The following is a 15,836-nucleotide window of genomic DNA, read 5'->3' as shown; positions in this document are numbered from 1 at the left end:
TAATGCTACATAAAAGAAATTTAGCAAGGTATTCTGCACCATCTGAAAAAATGAAATGTGTGTATCGTGCTTTTTAAAAACAACTAACGTTTATAGAAATGTGTGCACATACACACTCAATTTGGCACAGTGAAGACAGGAATGTTATGTTGCTGGACTCTTGCCAGGTTTGGTTGTATTTTTATTACTCATTATTTGCAGAGATTAAATAGTATGAATCTCATGCACCACATCCACCACAGTCGCTTTTCAAGCTTTCATTCATTTCTAATTAGGCATGTTTAAGAGAGCAAGGCACAGATGGAAAATTTACAAAAGCAGTTTTCCTCTCAAAGTTTTTTCGTTCAATTTTTAGATTTAAAGGACCAGATTTGTTGACCTGGCCGAGCTGAGCTCAGCGAAGTATCAAGGGAAGATAGCTTTAAGTCACCTTTGCTTCTCCCAAATCCTGAGGCCACCTTTGGTTCCCAGCGTAAGTTACTGTGGTCTGAAAGCTACATAGCTGATATCTGACTGTTCGTGCCCCAAAGTTATTTTGGTGGAGATTTTGCTCTGTTGCATGATGTATGAGTACTGAGTGGGGCCCGCTGAAGACTGAGGATTCTGTAAGTGGCTGAACTGTTGCTGTGTAGTGTGTTTGACTAATCCAGCGTTTCTTAAGTTTTAGTGTTTAGGTTGGTGGTAGCTGTACTTGAGTAACCCCCAATTGTTACACATTATATTGTATTTCCTGTTGGAATATAGGAATAAAAGGGACAGAAGAGAGACCTAGCTGTCCTAGGAGCGGTATATAAACTGCATCTGAAGTCATGTGGCCAGAAAGGAGCCAAGGTCCTAAGAAGCTCTCTACCAAAGCAGTTGTCCCGCTCTACTACTCAGCATTTAGGAAAAAATCACAGGTCCTAGTAGTACTGTATAACGTCCACTGCAAATACTACTAAAATACTAATTATTATGTGAGACAATAAAATATCCGAGGACTTGGAAATGACAGATGATAACTTTGAATTTAACAAGGACACCATCAGGCTACATACAAGAGCTTCCTTTCGGCACTCTCACAGCTCTGGTGAAAATAAAATTTCAGTTGGGGGGAGTAAATATGTGACTGAAAAGTACACAAACCTCTCTAATTTTATAGACACAATACACCTCTGATCCTTGTAAATATGTCTCACATAAAAAGGATGACATTATAAAGATGATAAAATGTAGATTTTTAGAAAGCAGCTCATATTCTTTGGTGTTTACACCACAATAATCAATGAACCCAATGGCCAGGAATGGGGGCAATGTACAACAAAAATAATTATTTGGCCAAAAATAGGATAAAGAATTTAAGGGCAATGTTTCCTGCAGCAGAAAAATCCAGCTCCCAATCAGAATAAATTAATGGGCAAAGGAAAATAAATTTCAGCATCACCTTGAAAAGGCAGCTAGACAATATATGCAGCACCATGGTTTGTAAAATCAATTTCTGTATATAGTGACTGAATCACCAGCATCTGGAGTATCAGCGTCAGTATTTTAGTCAAGATCAGTTTAACATCCTGCAACACTAATTTAAATGAACAGAAGATTGTGCAAAGACTGATTTTGCTTTTACCCATTCAGGAAAGACATTAATGGTTGTAATGGAAAATGAAAATGAAATAGAGATGAGTGTCTATAGGAAATTTGGTTTGCAGACTAGACAAGATTTCATTAACACTTTATTAAAAAGAGTTAAAAGCCACTTGTTCATTCCAATAACAGAAACATGCATTTCAGATAGATACTCTGATTTTAAACTTCCTTTATGGATCTCAGACAAGTACTCCTTTTCTTTTTGCGAATACAGACTAACACGGTTGTTACTCTGAAACCTGTCATTATGCAAGGCACTGCATTTAGCCGTATGGAGTGGAAATCTATCAACTGCATGAAAAAACTTGTACAGATACAGACAGACATCATCTTCCTTTCCAAATGCAAACAGATGGACAAAAGGACTGAAGGTAAAAAATCCATTACAATCTACATACCACACAGACTATGCTGACAGCTTGTGCTACACGCTCTCAAAGAAACTGCGGAACCACCTGATCAACATCCTCTACAGCGAACAGGGAAAGATAAAGAATGAGCTCTCAAAAATGGATACTCTCATAAAAAAACAACCTTCCACACAAACTTCCCCGTGGCTGGACTTTACTAAAACTAGACAAGCCATTTACAACACACACTTTGCTTCTCTACAAAAGAAAAAGGACACTAAACTTTCTAAACTACTACATGCCACAAGGGGCCATAGCAATGGATCCCTCAACCCACTCAGCAATATTGTTAACCTATCCAACTATATACTCTTAGCCCAGCAGAAGCAGCTGTCCTATCTTGGGGCATCTCCTTCTGCCCCTCCACCCCCACAAACATGATACAGTTCTGTGGTGACCTAGAATCCTATTTTCGACGTCTCCGACTCAAGGAATATTTCCAACACACCTCTGAACAACATACTAATCCACAGAGACCTTCCTACCAACACTACAAAAAGAAGGATTCTAGGTGGACTCCTCCTGAAGGTCGAGACAGCAGACTGGACTTCTACATAGAGTGCTTCCGCCAATGTGCACGAGCTGAAATTGTGGAAAAGCAGCATCACTTGCCCCACAACCTCAGCCGTGCAGAACACAATGCCATCCACAGCCTCAGAAACAACTCTGACATCATAATCAAAAAGGCTGACAAAGGAGGTGCTGTTGTCATCATGAATAGGTCGGAATATGAATAAGAGGCTGCTCGGCAGCTCTCCAACACCACTTTCTACAAGCCATTACCCTCTGATCCCACTGAGGGTTACTAAAAGAAACTACAGCATTTGCTCAAGAAACTCCCTGAAAAAGCACAAGATCAAATCCGCACAGACACACCCCTGGAACCCCGACCTGGGATATCCTATCTACTACCCAAGATCCATACACCTGGAAATCCTGGGCGCCCCATCATCTCAGGCATTGGCACCCTGACAGCAGGATTGTCTGGCTATGTAGACTCCCTCCTCAGGCCCTACGCTACCAGCACTCCCAGCTACCTTCGAGACACCACTGACTTCCTCAGGAAACTACAATCCATCGGTGATCTTCCTGATGGCACCATCCTGGCCACTATGGATGTAGAAGCCCTCTACACCAACATTCCACACAAAGATGGACTACAAGCCATCAAGAACACTATCCCCAATAATGTCACGGCTAACCTGGTGGCTGAACTTTGTGACTTTGTCCTTACCAATAACTGTTTTACATTTGGGGACAATGTATACCTTCAAATCAGCGGCACTGCTATGGGTACCTGCATGGCCCCACAGTATGCCAACATTTTTATGGCTGACTTAGAACAACACTTCCTCAGCTCTCGTCCCCTAACACCCCTACTCTACTTGCGCTATATTGATGACATCATCATCTGGACCCATGGAAAAAAAGCCCTTGAGGAATTCCACCATGATTTCAACAATTTCCATCTCACCATCAACCTCAGCCTGGACCAGTCCACACAAAAGATCGACTTCCTGGACACTACAGTGCTAATAAACGATGGTCACATAAACACCACCCTATCTCGGAAACCTACTGACTGCTATTCCTACCTACATGCCTCCAGCTTTCACCCTGACCACACCACACGATCCATCGTCTACAGCCAAGCTCTGCGATACAACCGCATTTGCTCCAACCCCTCAGACAGAGACAAACACCTACAAGATCTCTATCAAGCATTCTTACAACTACAATACCCACCTGCGGAAGTGAAGAAACAGATTCCTCTGTTCCTCAGATTGCCACTGTTCCTCAGACGTTCTTGTTAAACCCTGGATTTGTGCTGGAAATGGCCCACCTTGATTATCATACACATTGTAAGGAGAGTGATCACTTTAGATAAGCTATTACCAGCAGGAGAGTAGGGTGGGGGGAGAGAAAACCTTTTATAGTGATAAACACCCATTTTTTCATGGTTTGTGTGTATAAAAACATCTTCTGTATTTTCCACAGTATGCATCCGATGAAGTGAGCTGTAGCTCAAGAAAGCTTATGCTCAAATAAATTGGTTAGTCTCTAAGGTGCCACGAGTCCTCCTTTTCTTTTTGCGAATACAGACTAACACGGCTGTTACTCTGAAACCTGTCAGATTAGTCTGTTCTTACTAAACTATAGTAGACAATGCCTGTTCACAGTTATTTTATGTGGCCAGCAAACAGCTTGATACCATCGATACTGTCAAGATACTTTTCTGATATAGCAGATACTTCAGTGTCTCTTCTCCCAGTGAAAAGACTGCATTCCTGCTATATCCTTTTTTGCTTGGTTTTGCATAAATCATTTGCTCTCTAATCAGCACTGTGATTAACTCCTAATCTGATCTCTGAATAGCCAGCAAGGAAGATAGTCACTTCAAATGGGAAGAAAAAAAAAGAAAACAGACCACTGTAATTATATAAAAAGCTGTTTTAAAACCCAGATGTTTAAAAAGTCTAAGCCTTACTTTAAAGATGACAGCTTCTACATGAAAAATCTCCTATGGAGAGAGTAATGTATTCTAAACACAAGCAACAGTAGGGGACTTCAGTCACCTGCATATAAACCTGTTTAGAGAAGTAATTCCTTGATTCCATAAATATTTCCTTCTTGGAACAACTAGTTTTAGTGCGCACACAAGAGCAAAGGGTGACTTTGGATTTGGGGTAAAATTTTCAAAAGCTCCTATGATTTAGGAACTTAAATCCCATTTTCAAAAGTGAAAATGAAGGGAAAATTGAAGTGTCACAATGACAAAATTTAGGACACTCAAAAAAAGACAACTTCAGACAGACCTATCAAAGCAAGGCAAATGGACGTGATGATAGTAGTTCAATTGCAATTTGGAAATATGCGAAGTAGTGCACACTGGACAGAATAATTTAAACTAATAAACATTACAGCATTCTATTTTAACTGAAACCACTCACAAAAAGGACCTAGGTATTTCAATAAAATACCTATTCATATCAAGAATACTATCATGCCATTATATAAAATGATGTTATACCCTCATCTTGAACACTGCTTTTAGTTCTGGTCATCCCATCTCAGAAAAATGTAGCAGATACAGAAGGGACACAAAGATGATCTACTACGACAGAGAAATGGAAAGGTTTCCATACAAGACACTGAAAAGATTAGGACTCTTAACTGAGGAGACAAATAAGAGGGGGCACATAGCAAATTGTTCAGAGAAAATAAAACAGATGGTCGAAATCATTACCTGCTGGTAATAACTCACCTTAAGTGATCACTCTCGTTACAGTGCGTATGGTAACACCCACTGTTTCATGTTCTCTATGTATATAAATCTCCCCACTGTATTTTCCACTGAATGCATCCGATGAAGTGAGCTGTAGCTCACAAAAGTTTATGCTCAAATAAATTTGTCTCTACGGTGCCACTAGTACTCCTTTACTTTTTGCGAACACAGACTAACATGGCTGCTACTCTGAAACAAATCATTACCGTAATTCAAAAGGATACATCCAATTAAACTAAATGGCAAACAAAAATTTAACTGATAACAGGAAATGTTTTGTTTTGTTTAGAAAATAAGGTATTAACCTGTGCAAACTACTAGCCACAAGACAAGACAGCATTCAAAAAATGACAATCATATGGACATGACCATCAAGTTACATTTAATAAGAGAAAATCTATGAGATATAAGCCCCCATGCTTCTGGGCATAAGCAAATGCTTCAGTTAACACAACAACTTCCCGTATGAGTAGTTACTCCAGAACCGTCCATTAAGATTCTTATCAGCTTTATCTGAAGCACCTGGTACAGGCCACTGTCAAAAATAAGATGCTGACAAAAAATGGATTGCCCGTCTGTTCCTGAATGGCAAATTCAGGGTGGAGTGATGAAAGTTAAGGCAATTTTAAATTATTTAAATCAAAGATTAAATCAGGTTGAAGCTTTGTAAAACTAATTGAAAATGTGTGCTATGGCAATTTTAAATTTAGATTTATAATAAATTATAAATAAAGTGGTTTTTGTTTTTAAATGCCTTTACTGAAAGGGGTCTATTTGAATTTTACAAAATTGCTGTGGACAAAAAAAATGAAATATTGAAAATTAAGGCTCTGATTCTGCAAGTACTGTACATACACATCTAATTTTACTCACCTGAATTGTCCCACTGACTTCAATGGAACTACTCATGTACTTAACTTTAAGCATGCATCTAAATGGTTATAGCATCAGTGACTAAAACTGTACTTTTATTAAAAACTTCTCCTAGTGACAAAATCTTTGTCATTTCAAAACAAAACTGTTTCAGTGATAATATTGAAAAGTTACTCAGATTTTCAACAACAAAGTTATTGCAAACTTTTTTTTCTATACAAAGGCCAATATTTTTAAGACAGACGCCTAAAATTAGGTTCCTAAATACAAAGCCAGACACCCTAGAATGGCATTTTCAAGAACTCTTAACTGACTTCAGACTGAAAACCTTGATGGAGGAATATAGCTTTGTTGAAGCATTACAGATATCTTGACCTGTGGAAGCTCATTATATTGGAAGGAGGTGTCAGCTGACAACCCCAATAGTCTGTGCTATCTTTGCATTTTATGTTTGCGTTTGTGTTGTTCTCATAGTAATGATATTAACAAAGGCCTGGACTTGACTTTTCCAAGCATACTTGAACAAGTTAAGTAGGAAAATCTCTTAGAAAGAAGTTCCTTTGTAAAATCTGAAATTCCAGGAACAATTAGGAAACTTAATTAAAGAAACAAGCATGTATAAACTGAGAAGAAAGCAAAGAATTAGCAACATGTAGATTAATCTTCTTTAAATAATCAACAGAAGATTTTTTTAAATCATAATTTTTTAATTCACCTTGGGCATATTTATTTCAAAGGGAAACTGTCAAAACAAATAGGTACGAAATTAGATTTATCATCAAACCAAACCAAAAGCTGTATTTGATATGAATGTACCTTTGTCCTGCCATCCAATCAGATTGCCTACTCAAAAACTGAGACGTCAGAGGGTATTAAGACAGGCAAGCAGCTTCAAAAGAATCCTTTAGAATTCCTGTAAATTTTAATATATTTTTTTTTCCACAAGCTTTGGAGAAAGGTACAGCAGAAGAATGACCTAAAAAGCCGACCCACAAAGAAGCCTTGCACCCAGTTTGTTCTTGACCACCCAGAGGACTGGTTGTCCATTTTAGTAGTACTGCAGCCCTTGCTTTGCAGGAACGGAGTTTTCAAGAACTAAAAAAAACATTTTAAAAGTTATTTTTAGGTTGGGTTTAATTTGGGAGTTGTCATCCCTGACAGTGCCCCTTTAAAAATTCCAGAGATTAAATTCCTATTCTGGTAACAATCGGTGAAAGGAGACACCAATTGTCTATCTGTTTGTCTGTCTCACACACACGTACGTATATCTATATATACTCTCTCTCTCTCTCTCTCTCTCTCTCTATCTATCTATATAGATATATATATAAAATGTAAAAAGGCTGCAGATGGCAAACTGAAACCGTATGTGCAACTCTTGTTGCTTTCAGTGAGGGTACAAAGGACAGAGGGAGGAATCTAAATAATGAGATTTTACAATGGACATTCTGAGAAACTGTACAAATTTGCTCATTCTGAAGGCAGTTCCTACACTGGAAATGTTTGTGGCTATACGAAATATTGGTCAAAAGCTTACCAGTGTTGCCCTGTCCTTGTATCGCTGTGGTGATAGGTACTATGTGCGTTCCATTCTGGGTTACAGTTTTTATTGGTAGCTGGTGTTGACCTAGAGGTGCCTGTTGCACTATAGTAACTGTCTGTAAGGGCGTGGTCTGAGATGTCTGAATGATACGACTAGCAGCTCCTATTGTAGCATGGCTAATAGCAGGTATAGGTTCCACTTTAACTGGAAAACAACAAAAGTTATTTAATATGTTAAGACAAGACGGCTTAAAACAAAACATGACAAAAAGTGATTTAGTTACTTTATCCCTCCAATGAATATAATTAATCTTACTAATAACCTCAAAGCATCTGAAAAAGCACGGAACAAACATTCTATTTTAATTAGGGCTGTCGATTAATCACAGTTAACTCCCACGATTAACTTGAAAAACTTAATTGTGATTAAAAACATTAATCACAATTAATCGCAGTTTTAACCACACTGTTAAACAACAGAATACCAATTGAAATTTATTAAATACAAAGTGTACACTGCTCACTTTATATTATTTTTTATTACAAATATTTTCACTGTAAAAATTATAAAGAAAAAGAAAAAGTATTTTTCAATTCACCTTATACAAGTACTGTAGTACAATCTCTCTATCATGAAAATGCGACTTACAAATGTCGATTTTTTGTTTGTTACATAAGTGCACTCAAAACAAAACCATCTAAAACTTTAGAACCTGCAAATCCATTCAATCCTACTTCATGTTCAGCCAATTGCTCAGACAAACAAGTTTGTTTATATTTACGGGAGATAATGCGGCCCGCTTATTATTTACAATGCCACCTGAAAGTGAGAGTAGGCATTCGCATGGCACTTTTGTAGCCAGCATTGTAAGGTAGTCACATGTCAGATATGCTAAACATTCGTATGTCCCTTCATGCTTTGGCCACCATTCCAGAGAACATGCTTCCATACTGATGATGCTGAACTCCTTGGGGGAGAATTGCATGTCTCCTGTTCTGTTTTACCCACATTCTGCCATATATTTCATGTTATAGCAGTCTCAGATGATGACCCAGCACGTTGTTAATTTTAAAACACTTTCACTGCAGATTTGACAAAACACAAAGAAGGTACCAATGTGAAATTTCTAAAGATAGCTACAGCACGCGACCAAGAATGTGAAGTGCCTTCCAAAATCTGAAAGGAATGAGGTGTGGAACATGCTTTGAGAAGAGTTAAAAGAGCAACACTCCGACGCAGAAACTACAGAACCCAAACCACCAAAAAGAAAATCAACCATCTGCTAGGGGCATCTGAGTTAGATAATGAAAATGAACGTGCATTGGTCCGCACCGCTTTGGATTGTTATCGAGCAGAACCAGTCATCAGCATGGATGCATGTCCTCTGCAATGGTGGTTGAAGCATGAAGGGACATATGAATCTTTAGTGCATCTGGCACATAAATATCTTGCGACACCAGCTACAACAGTGCCATTTCTTACCTTCAGGTGACATTGTAAACAAAAAGTGGTCAACGTTATCTCCTGCAAATGTAAACAAACCTGTTTGAGTGACTGGCTGAACAAGAAGTAGGACTGAGTGGACTTGTAGGCTATAAAGTTTCACATTGTTTTATTTTTGAGTGCAGTTATTTATTTGTACATAATTCTACATTTGTAAGTTCAACTTTCATGTTAAAGAGACTGCACTAAAGTACTTATATTAGGTGAACTGAAAATTACTGTCTTGTTTTTTTACAGTGCAAATATTTGTAATAAAAATAATATAAAGTGAGCACTGTACACTTTGTATTCTGTGTTGCAACTGAAATCAAAATATTTGAATATGTAGAAAATATCCAAAACTATTTAAATAAATGGCATTCTATTATTGTTTAGAAGTGCAATTAATTGTGTGATTCATTTTTTTAATCGCTTAACAGCCCTAATTTTAACAAATGTTTTTTTCACTTGCACCTATGAAGTGATTTTTTAAAGGTAAATAATGTGTTAGACAACCACACATATTTATATGAGACTTACTGAACTCAGTCAATTCTCACCTTTTACTTCCTTGTGGTCTCCATTCTCTTGAGGTTCTACCTTGGGCTGGGTTAGCATTGCAGCTTGTGTAACCACTGCCTGTCCAGCTACAGTGTAAGTGTTTGCTGGTGCTAATCCAGTCACATTTGTGACCGACACAGCTGGTATCTGGTGAACAACATGAACTGTCTGAACTACAGGCTGCTGGGATGTTGATGTTGTCACAGGAGTTGCAACAGTGTAGGTGACGGGTTTAATAGTTTGTGGTAGCTGCCGTTGTACAGTAATTAAAACAGGTTGGCTAGATAGAGGTGATCCTAACAAAAAAGACAAAGATAAATTAGACTGGAAGTTTGAATCAAGTATGCTGTTAGTTAATCATCCCAACACACTGAAGCCTTGTAAAAGCAACAACCCTTGCTACTCCCTTTCACTGGTTGCTACAAAAGCTAAAACGTGGAAAATAAAGACTCTTATCGCACCTTACAATTACACCTTACAATTTTAGCATGTAGAGTTGGAATGATCAGACTGCTGTTGCTGACTCCATGTATCCTGTCACAAGACCTATACAGGCCTTCACTGTATCATTAGGAAACTTGATAGCTAGAACACAAATAAAACTACCAATACAACACAGATAAATATGGGGGATTAGGGGGGATGAATCAGTACAAAAGAAATATCCCACCATTCAACTCCTCAACCCTTCCCAATTCTAGTTCTCTTGTCCTCTGCTTTGGGTAAGAGCAAAATGGCTACAAATGTGTACTGTAAATAAGACAGACATTTAATTTAGTATAGCAACCCTTGATCCAGGAAATCACTTTGGTTTTCACCAACCATTCTTAATAGAGCTTTTAATCCAAATTCATGTTCTGCGCATGGAGAATCTGTGCTGCACAAAAAGATAGAACAGTTTTCCAGAAGAAGAGATGTCACTGATATACCACTATTTTCCTAACTGAGATAGAAGTACAGTCTCTGCTTACCAGCAAAGTAAGCATCTATCTGTGCGGAATGAACATACATAAATACCAGGAAGAAAATGTATCGACCGTATTAGCCATTTTCAGGAAATATTTCGCACACTGATTTTCTGCACTTCTCCATGCTTTGCCTTAAAAGTTTATTATCTATCTGAAAACATTTACGGATTTCTTAATTTAGGTGTGAATTCCACCAAGACTGTTTCAGGCAACATATTTTACAAATTTTCCCTCATCACCCCAAACCAAAAAAGTATTTTAAAAATTCTTACCTGGGGCACTCTGTGCAAATCGTGCTTCTTGTATTACTGCTAATTTTGGCTGGATAGCACTAGACTCAGGTTCCATTGGGACTGGAGATCCTTCCCTTGACAAACTCTCTGGGGTCTGTACGCCACTGGAGTGGGCAGACAACACTCCAGAATGATTAGGAGAAGCTGGGGCACTTCTGTATTTTAAGAAAATGAAAGCAGCAGCTGGTATGTTTTAAGTTAATTGTGAAAGATGAGTGACCTTGCCTCTAAAAATATTGACAGGTTTCAGAGTAACAGCCGTGTTAGTCTGTATTCGCAAAAAGAAAAGGAGTACTTGTGGCACCTTAGAGACTAGTCTCTAAGGTGCCACAAGTACTCCTTTTCTTTCTAAAAATATTGTAATATATCTACTTTCCACAAGGGGGAACCCTTTGCCTTCTACCAAACAAGTACCCACCAAATCCATGATTTGATTCTGCATAAAGCCTCTGTTAACCAAGAGGAGAAATCAAAGGCAGACTTTGGCTAAGGTTAATGGAATAGAAACATTTGGACTTTTTCTGATGGAGTGTTTCCAAGCAATCCATGCAACAGTACAAATGTTTTTTCTAGGGGGACAGAATGATGAGCGGCTCTATCTAAGGGTAAGTCAAAGGAAGCCAGCAGGAGCAGAAAGGGGACACAGTCTTTACATAGCTAGTAATTAAGTCTATATATTTCACCATTAAGAATACTGGTAAAGCATTATCAAACTAAACACAATTTTTAAAGGCATGAGAGGGATAAAGTTAGCAATTAAAATCGTAACTGTGTAACACTGAAGTACAGAAAGCCCTTCTTACGTTAACAAGCTAACAATTACTTATGTAAACTGAGCCAGTACATTAGCACTAAGAAAAGCAATAGAAAACAAACCTCGTGCATGAGGGTAATCTTTACTGGTGTTTTAAATTAAATAACTAAACTTGTGATTTTAGTACTGTATACAAAACTATCTAGTTTGTATGAGCCTGAAGGTTAAAAACAGCGATCGTTTTTGGTTCTATTATAGAATTATAATTCAGTCTTACCGTACCAACATATTACTATTTAAAGTACTGTTCTCTCTTACTTCCAGCAGGAAATTTAACATTTAAGGTAAACTTCTGAAAATTAAATGTCTTTTTGTTCATCTGTTTTTCCTTACCTAGAAGAGAGTGGTCCCAGAGGGGTTCTAAAGCAAGGTACTCCCCTAGGCCGCCTTTTCCTAAAAGCCTGCTCTATTAATTTGCTTTCAGAGGCAGGGTCTATCCTCCAGAATGAGCCTTTGCCTGGTTCTTCCTGGGAACGTGGTACTTTGATGAAATAACGATTCAGAGAGAGATTGTGGCGTATTGAATTCTATGGAACATAAAAAAATATGTAGAATTCATATATATTTTTTCTAAAAAGTCAGAATGTGGCCTAGTGCAGTGGTCTGTAGTACGGGAGACTCGGGGTTCAGGTCTCTACTTCCTTAGAGCAGCAGGTGCCTGCTCGCGCTATAAAGGCAGCATACTAAAGCCTGGGGAAGGGAGCCTTGGCATTGCTCAAACCTCTCCCAGCAATTAAAGAACAATGCTAACAAGCTCCTAAGGGAATCTCATTTCAATCCTCTCATGAGAAGGATAGTAGTCACAACGCATGGTTTCAAAAGTTGTGTGGACATAAAGCAGTGGATAAAAAGAAGAACTAGTAGTACCTGAAACACCATACCTTCCTCCACTGCTCAAATGAAAGTCAAAACTGTTCCCATGGGGCTGCTAAAACATACTATATTCACTGATTCTGATACTGATCTTATACAATAATACTCTCATTATTTCATAGTAAGGAAAGGAAAGGTTTTATTAAAGAAATTTCAGATACAGCTAGATACTTGGGAGTTCACCTTTCCTTACCAGAAGCCACACAAAAGGAGGAAGATTCTTTCGGCAACTTCAGTTCCCAGTTATTCTTCCCCAAAACAGGGAAAGATATCGATTACCTGACAATCTCAACATAGAGGCCAAGGATTTAGTGGGCCTAGGAAAACTCTGAATGGCAGTAGGTCCAAATGTAGTTTTCTAGAATGATCATCATACTATGCTGTGGTCTGCATATTACCATATGTCCAATATGCAGTGTCATCAAGACTAAAATCCGTTGCAACTTCATAGAGGACTTGGATGGAAATGTATGAAGGTACTGATATTCTGATGCAAGCGGGAAAAATCTATCGTTGACTTTATATGCTTCATATATACACACACATCACACTGAGACCTTTCAGAATTTGATAACTCAAGTGGAGGGAAACAAATACAACCATTTAAGTTTGTACTAACTTTAACTGTCCAGTTCTGATCCACTGAATGTTAGCACTGAAACATCTGGGGAAAATTTTCATAACATTCCAAATCAAGGCTCTTTAAAATCCTCAAAATTAAATCCAATCCTAGTCACAGGTCAGCCTCAGATGCGATTCATGACCTTGACAGCAGGCTTAGAGAATTTAGGGCAATGTTACCCATGTACAGTTTCTTCAATGCAATCTGATGCTAACAGAAGCTGTTTCCCCTGCCAATGACAAACAGAACTAGCAGGTGGTGTGAAGAATATAAGTTTATCAGTTGTATTTGTGTCTCCATCTGCTAGAAGAGAATATTAAATCCAACTTTTCTAGATTGGAGGAAAAATACACGACAGAATGAGTCCAACATGATGGGCCTTCAAAAAAAGTTCTAGAATATACATGAATATATCCATAGCCTCATTAGGTATTGAAACAATTATCTAAAACATAGCCTGAAGCATATAGGTTAGTTAACAAAATTGTTATCTATTGCCTGAAGCCAAAGGCTAAGAGTATTGTTCACAAATGAGGTAAGTTACCTACCATTATGGTAATATTTTATAGGACTACTGACCAAAACAGCCACTCCATTTTATTATATTTTCCTATTGTTATGCATTAGTGTAATTCTTACTCAATTCTCTGAAACAGAAGGAGTGTGCTGTGCTTGCCATTTTGTTTTTGCAACGTATTATGCATCTAAACATGCAGCGATCTAACACCTAATTTTAAAACTAGAGGCCATAATGCAGATCTGTATCAGCCAACTAGTCTCTATGGAAAACAACAGTACAATAGACACAAATATAGATGTACTTTAGACAAAATCCTGAAATATATCTTATATAAGGCATGCAAAAATATTTTAAAAAACAATTACTAGTGTTAGAATAGAACTGACCATGGGCAAATGGAACTTTCTAGTCACCTGTGTGAGCACAATCAAAAGTGAGGTAGTTAACAGTGCAAGATAAAGCAAGATATGTACACCTGTAGTTAAGGAGCTGTAAGGTCAAGACCACAGCTTTCAACAAGCTTGTATTCCGAGATTTTGGGATCTTATTTTGGCTTGTTGAGGTAACACAAGCATGTTAACGCAAGAAGAAATTCTAATAAAATATTCATTCTTTTATGGCAAACATTTAAATCCATTTCTACCTATGTTTATATTTTTCTCCAACAGAAGTCCTATAAATTCCACTATTGCAACTCTAGGGAATACTAAGGCTAGAGAATGATGCTGCCATAGTACACCTAAGCTCCTGCCAACCTAGAGATTTTAAGATTAGAAATCCATTACATATGAATTTATGACCCATTCAGTCCACCAAAAATCTACTGAAGGGCTGTCATGGTCACTTAATATAACCAGTATAAATAAAACAAGTTGACTTGGTTTATTTACTATCATTCATTTATCATACTAATAGTTGTTTTTATTCATGACTTTTAAAAGAAATACTAGATTTACCTGCCAGCCCTTGTCTGCTGTTCTGTAGTATGGATAGTTTTTAGTTATGTGCGTATAAATTCCATTTAGTGTAAGCTGCTTATCAGGTGCCATTGTAATTGCTTGTACTATTAGTTGTGCATAGGAATAAGGTGGTTTTGAGTCATCCTATAAAAAAAAAAAAGAACCCTTAAAACATTTGCCTCCATAAACTTTACAGTAGTATACCTCTTTTCTAAAATTACAAAATGCAGTAAAATCAACTTCATTTTTCAACACTTCTGGATGACTTGAGGATTTCAAAAGAAAAGCTAAAACCAAACTTACATCTTCCAGTTAGGAGGATTTAAGATGACAGTAAAAATCAAAAGAAACTAATACATTTAACCAAGGACTATGAATCTAAATGTCTAAAAAATGATGGTCATGCAAGTAACTAAAAACCAATACAGACATGAAACTCTTCAATGGAGATCTACATTTAAAAAAAAAAAAAAAAATCAAGATACAAGGCACATCGAAACACAAAAGATCTCTGGCTCCAATCTGTTTTCAATTTCTAAATGCCAAATCATGTCTAAGTTCATATACTTTGGACAACAAATTTCCAACATTGGTACATTGGGCTCAAGGCTTTATTTTTATTTATGGTTTTATTCTGTGCAACTTTTACCTTTGGGCTATCACCACCCGATGCTTCCTTGTCGTTTTCTGACTGTGAATTGTCAGCCATTAAATGTAGGTCAGATGGCATTACACGACTCATTTTGTACCCTGAAGAGCCTGCACCACGCGGGCTAGATGGGCAGGAATTTGCAGCACTGTAGAATATAAAAAGAGGATCCTACTATTTTGTTATACAGTATATCACCACATTTTGTCTAATCAAATAGCTCTAATTGTAGGAAAACTCACTAGTGTTCCCAGACTGTCGTTAAGGGTCTGTCAGTATTTCCATTATAAATGCTTGGAAAATGGGATTTATAACTCGCTGTAAGAATCAAAATCACTCCAGGAAGAAACCTGTCAA

At 37.6% G+C, this 15,836-nt stretch overlaps 1 protein-coding gene across 5 annotated transcripts in view; it reads right to left on the bottom strand.

Annotated features, from left to right (window-relative positions):
* The window catches only part of FOXK2 (forkhead box K2), a 103,782-nt gene that overhangs the window by 7,027 nt on the left and 80,919 nt on the right, over nt 1–15,836 (bottom strand). For all 5 annotated transcript variants that reach the window (XM_075119346.1, XM_075119349.1, XM_075119347.1 and 2 more), the window contains 6 exons: nt 15,480–15,627; nt 14,828–14,974; nt 12,190–12,383; nt 11,022–11,197; nt 9,781–10,077; nt 7,733–7,942 (listed from right to left, as the gene is read on the bottom strand). In XM_075119346.1, coding sequence (XP_074975447.1) covers nt 7,733–7,942; nt 9,781–10,077; nt 11,022–11,197; nt 12,190–12,383; nt 14,828–14,974; nt 15,480–15,627 — 1,172 coding nt within the window. The remainder of the gene's footprint in view (nt 1–7,732; nt 7,943–9,780; nt 10,078–11,021; nt 11,198–12,189; nt 12,384–14,827; nt 14,975–15,479; nt 15,628–15,836) is intronic.

This window comes from Caretta caretta, chromosome 14 (assembly GCF_965140235.1).
Source record: "Caretta caretta isolate rCarCar2 chromosome 14, rCarCar1.hap1, whole genome shotgun sequence".
Classification (NCBI taxonomy): Eukaryota; Metazoa; Chordata; order Testudines; family Cheloniidae; genus Caretta; species Caretta caretta.
This window is presented reverse-complemented; position numbering and strand designations above follow the sequence as displayed.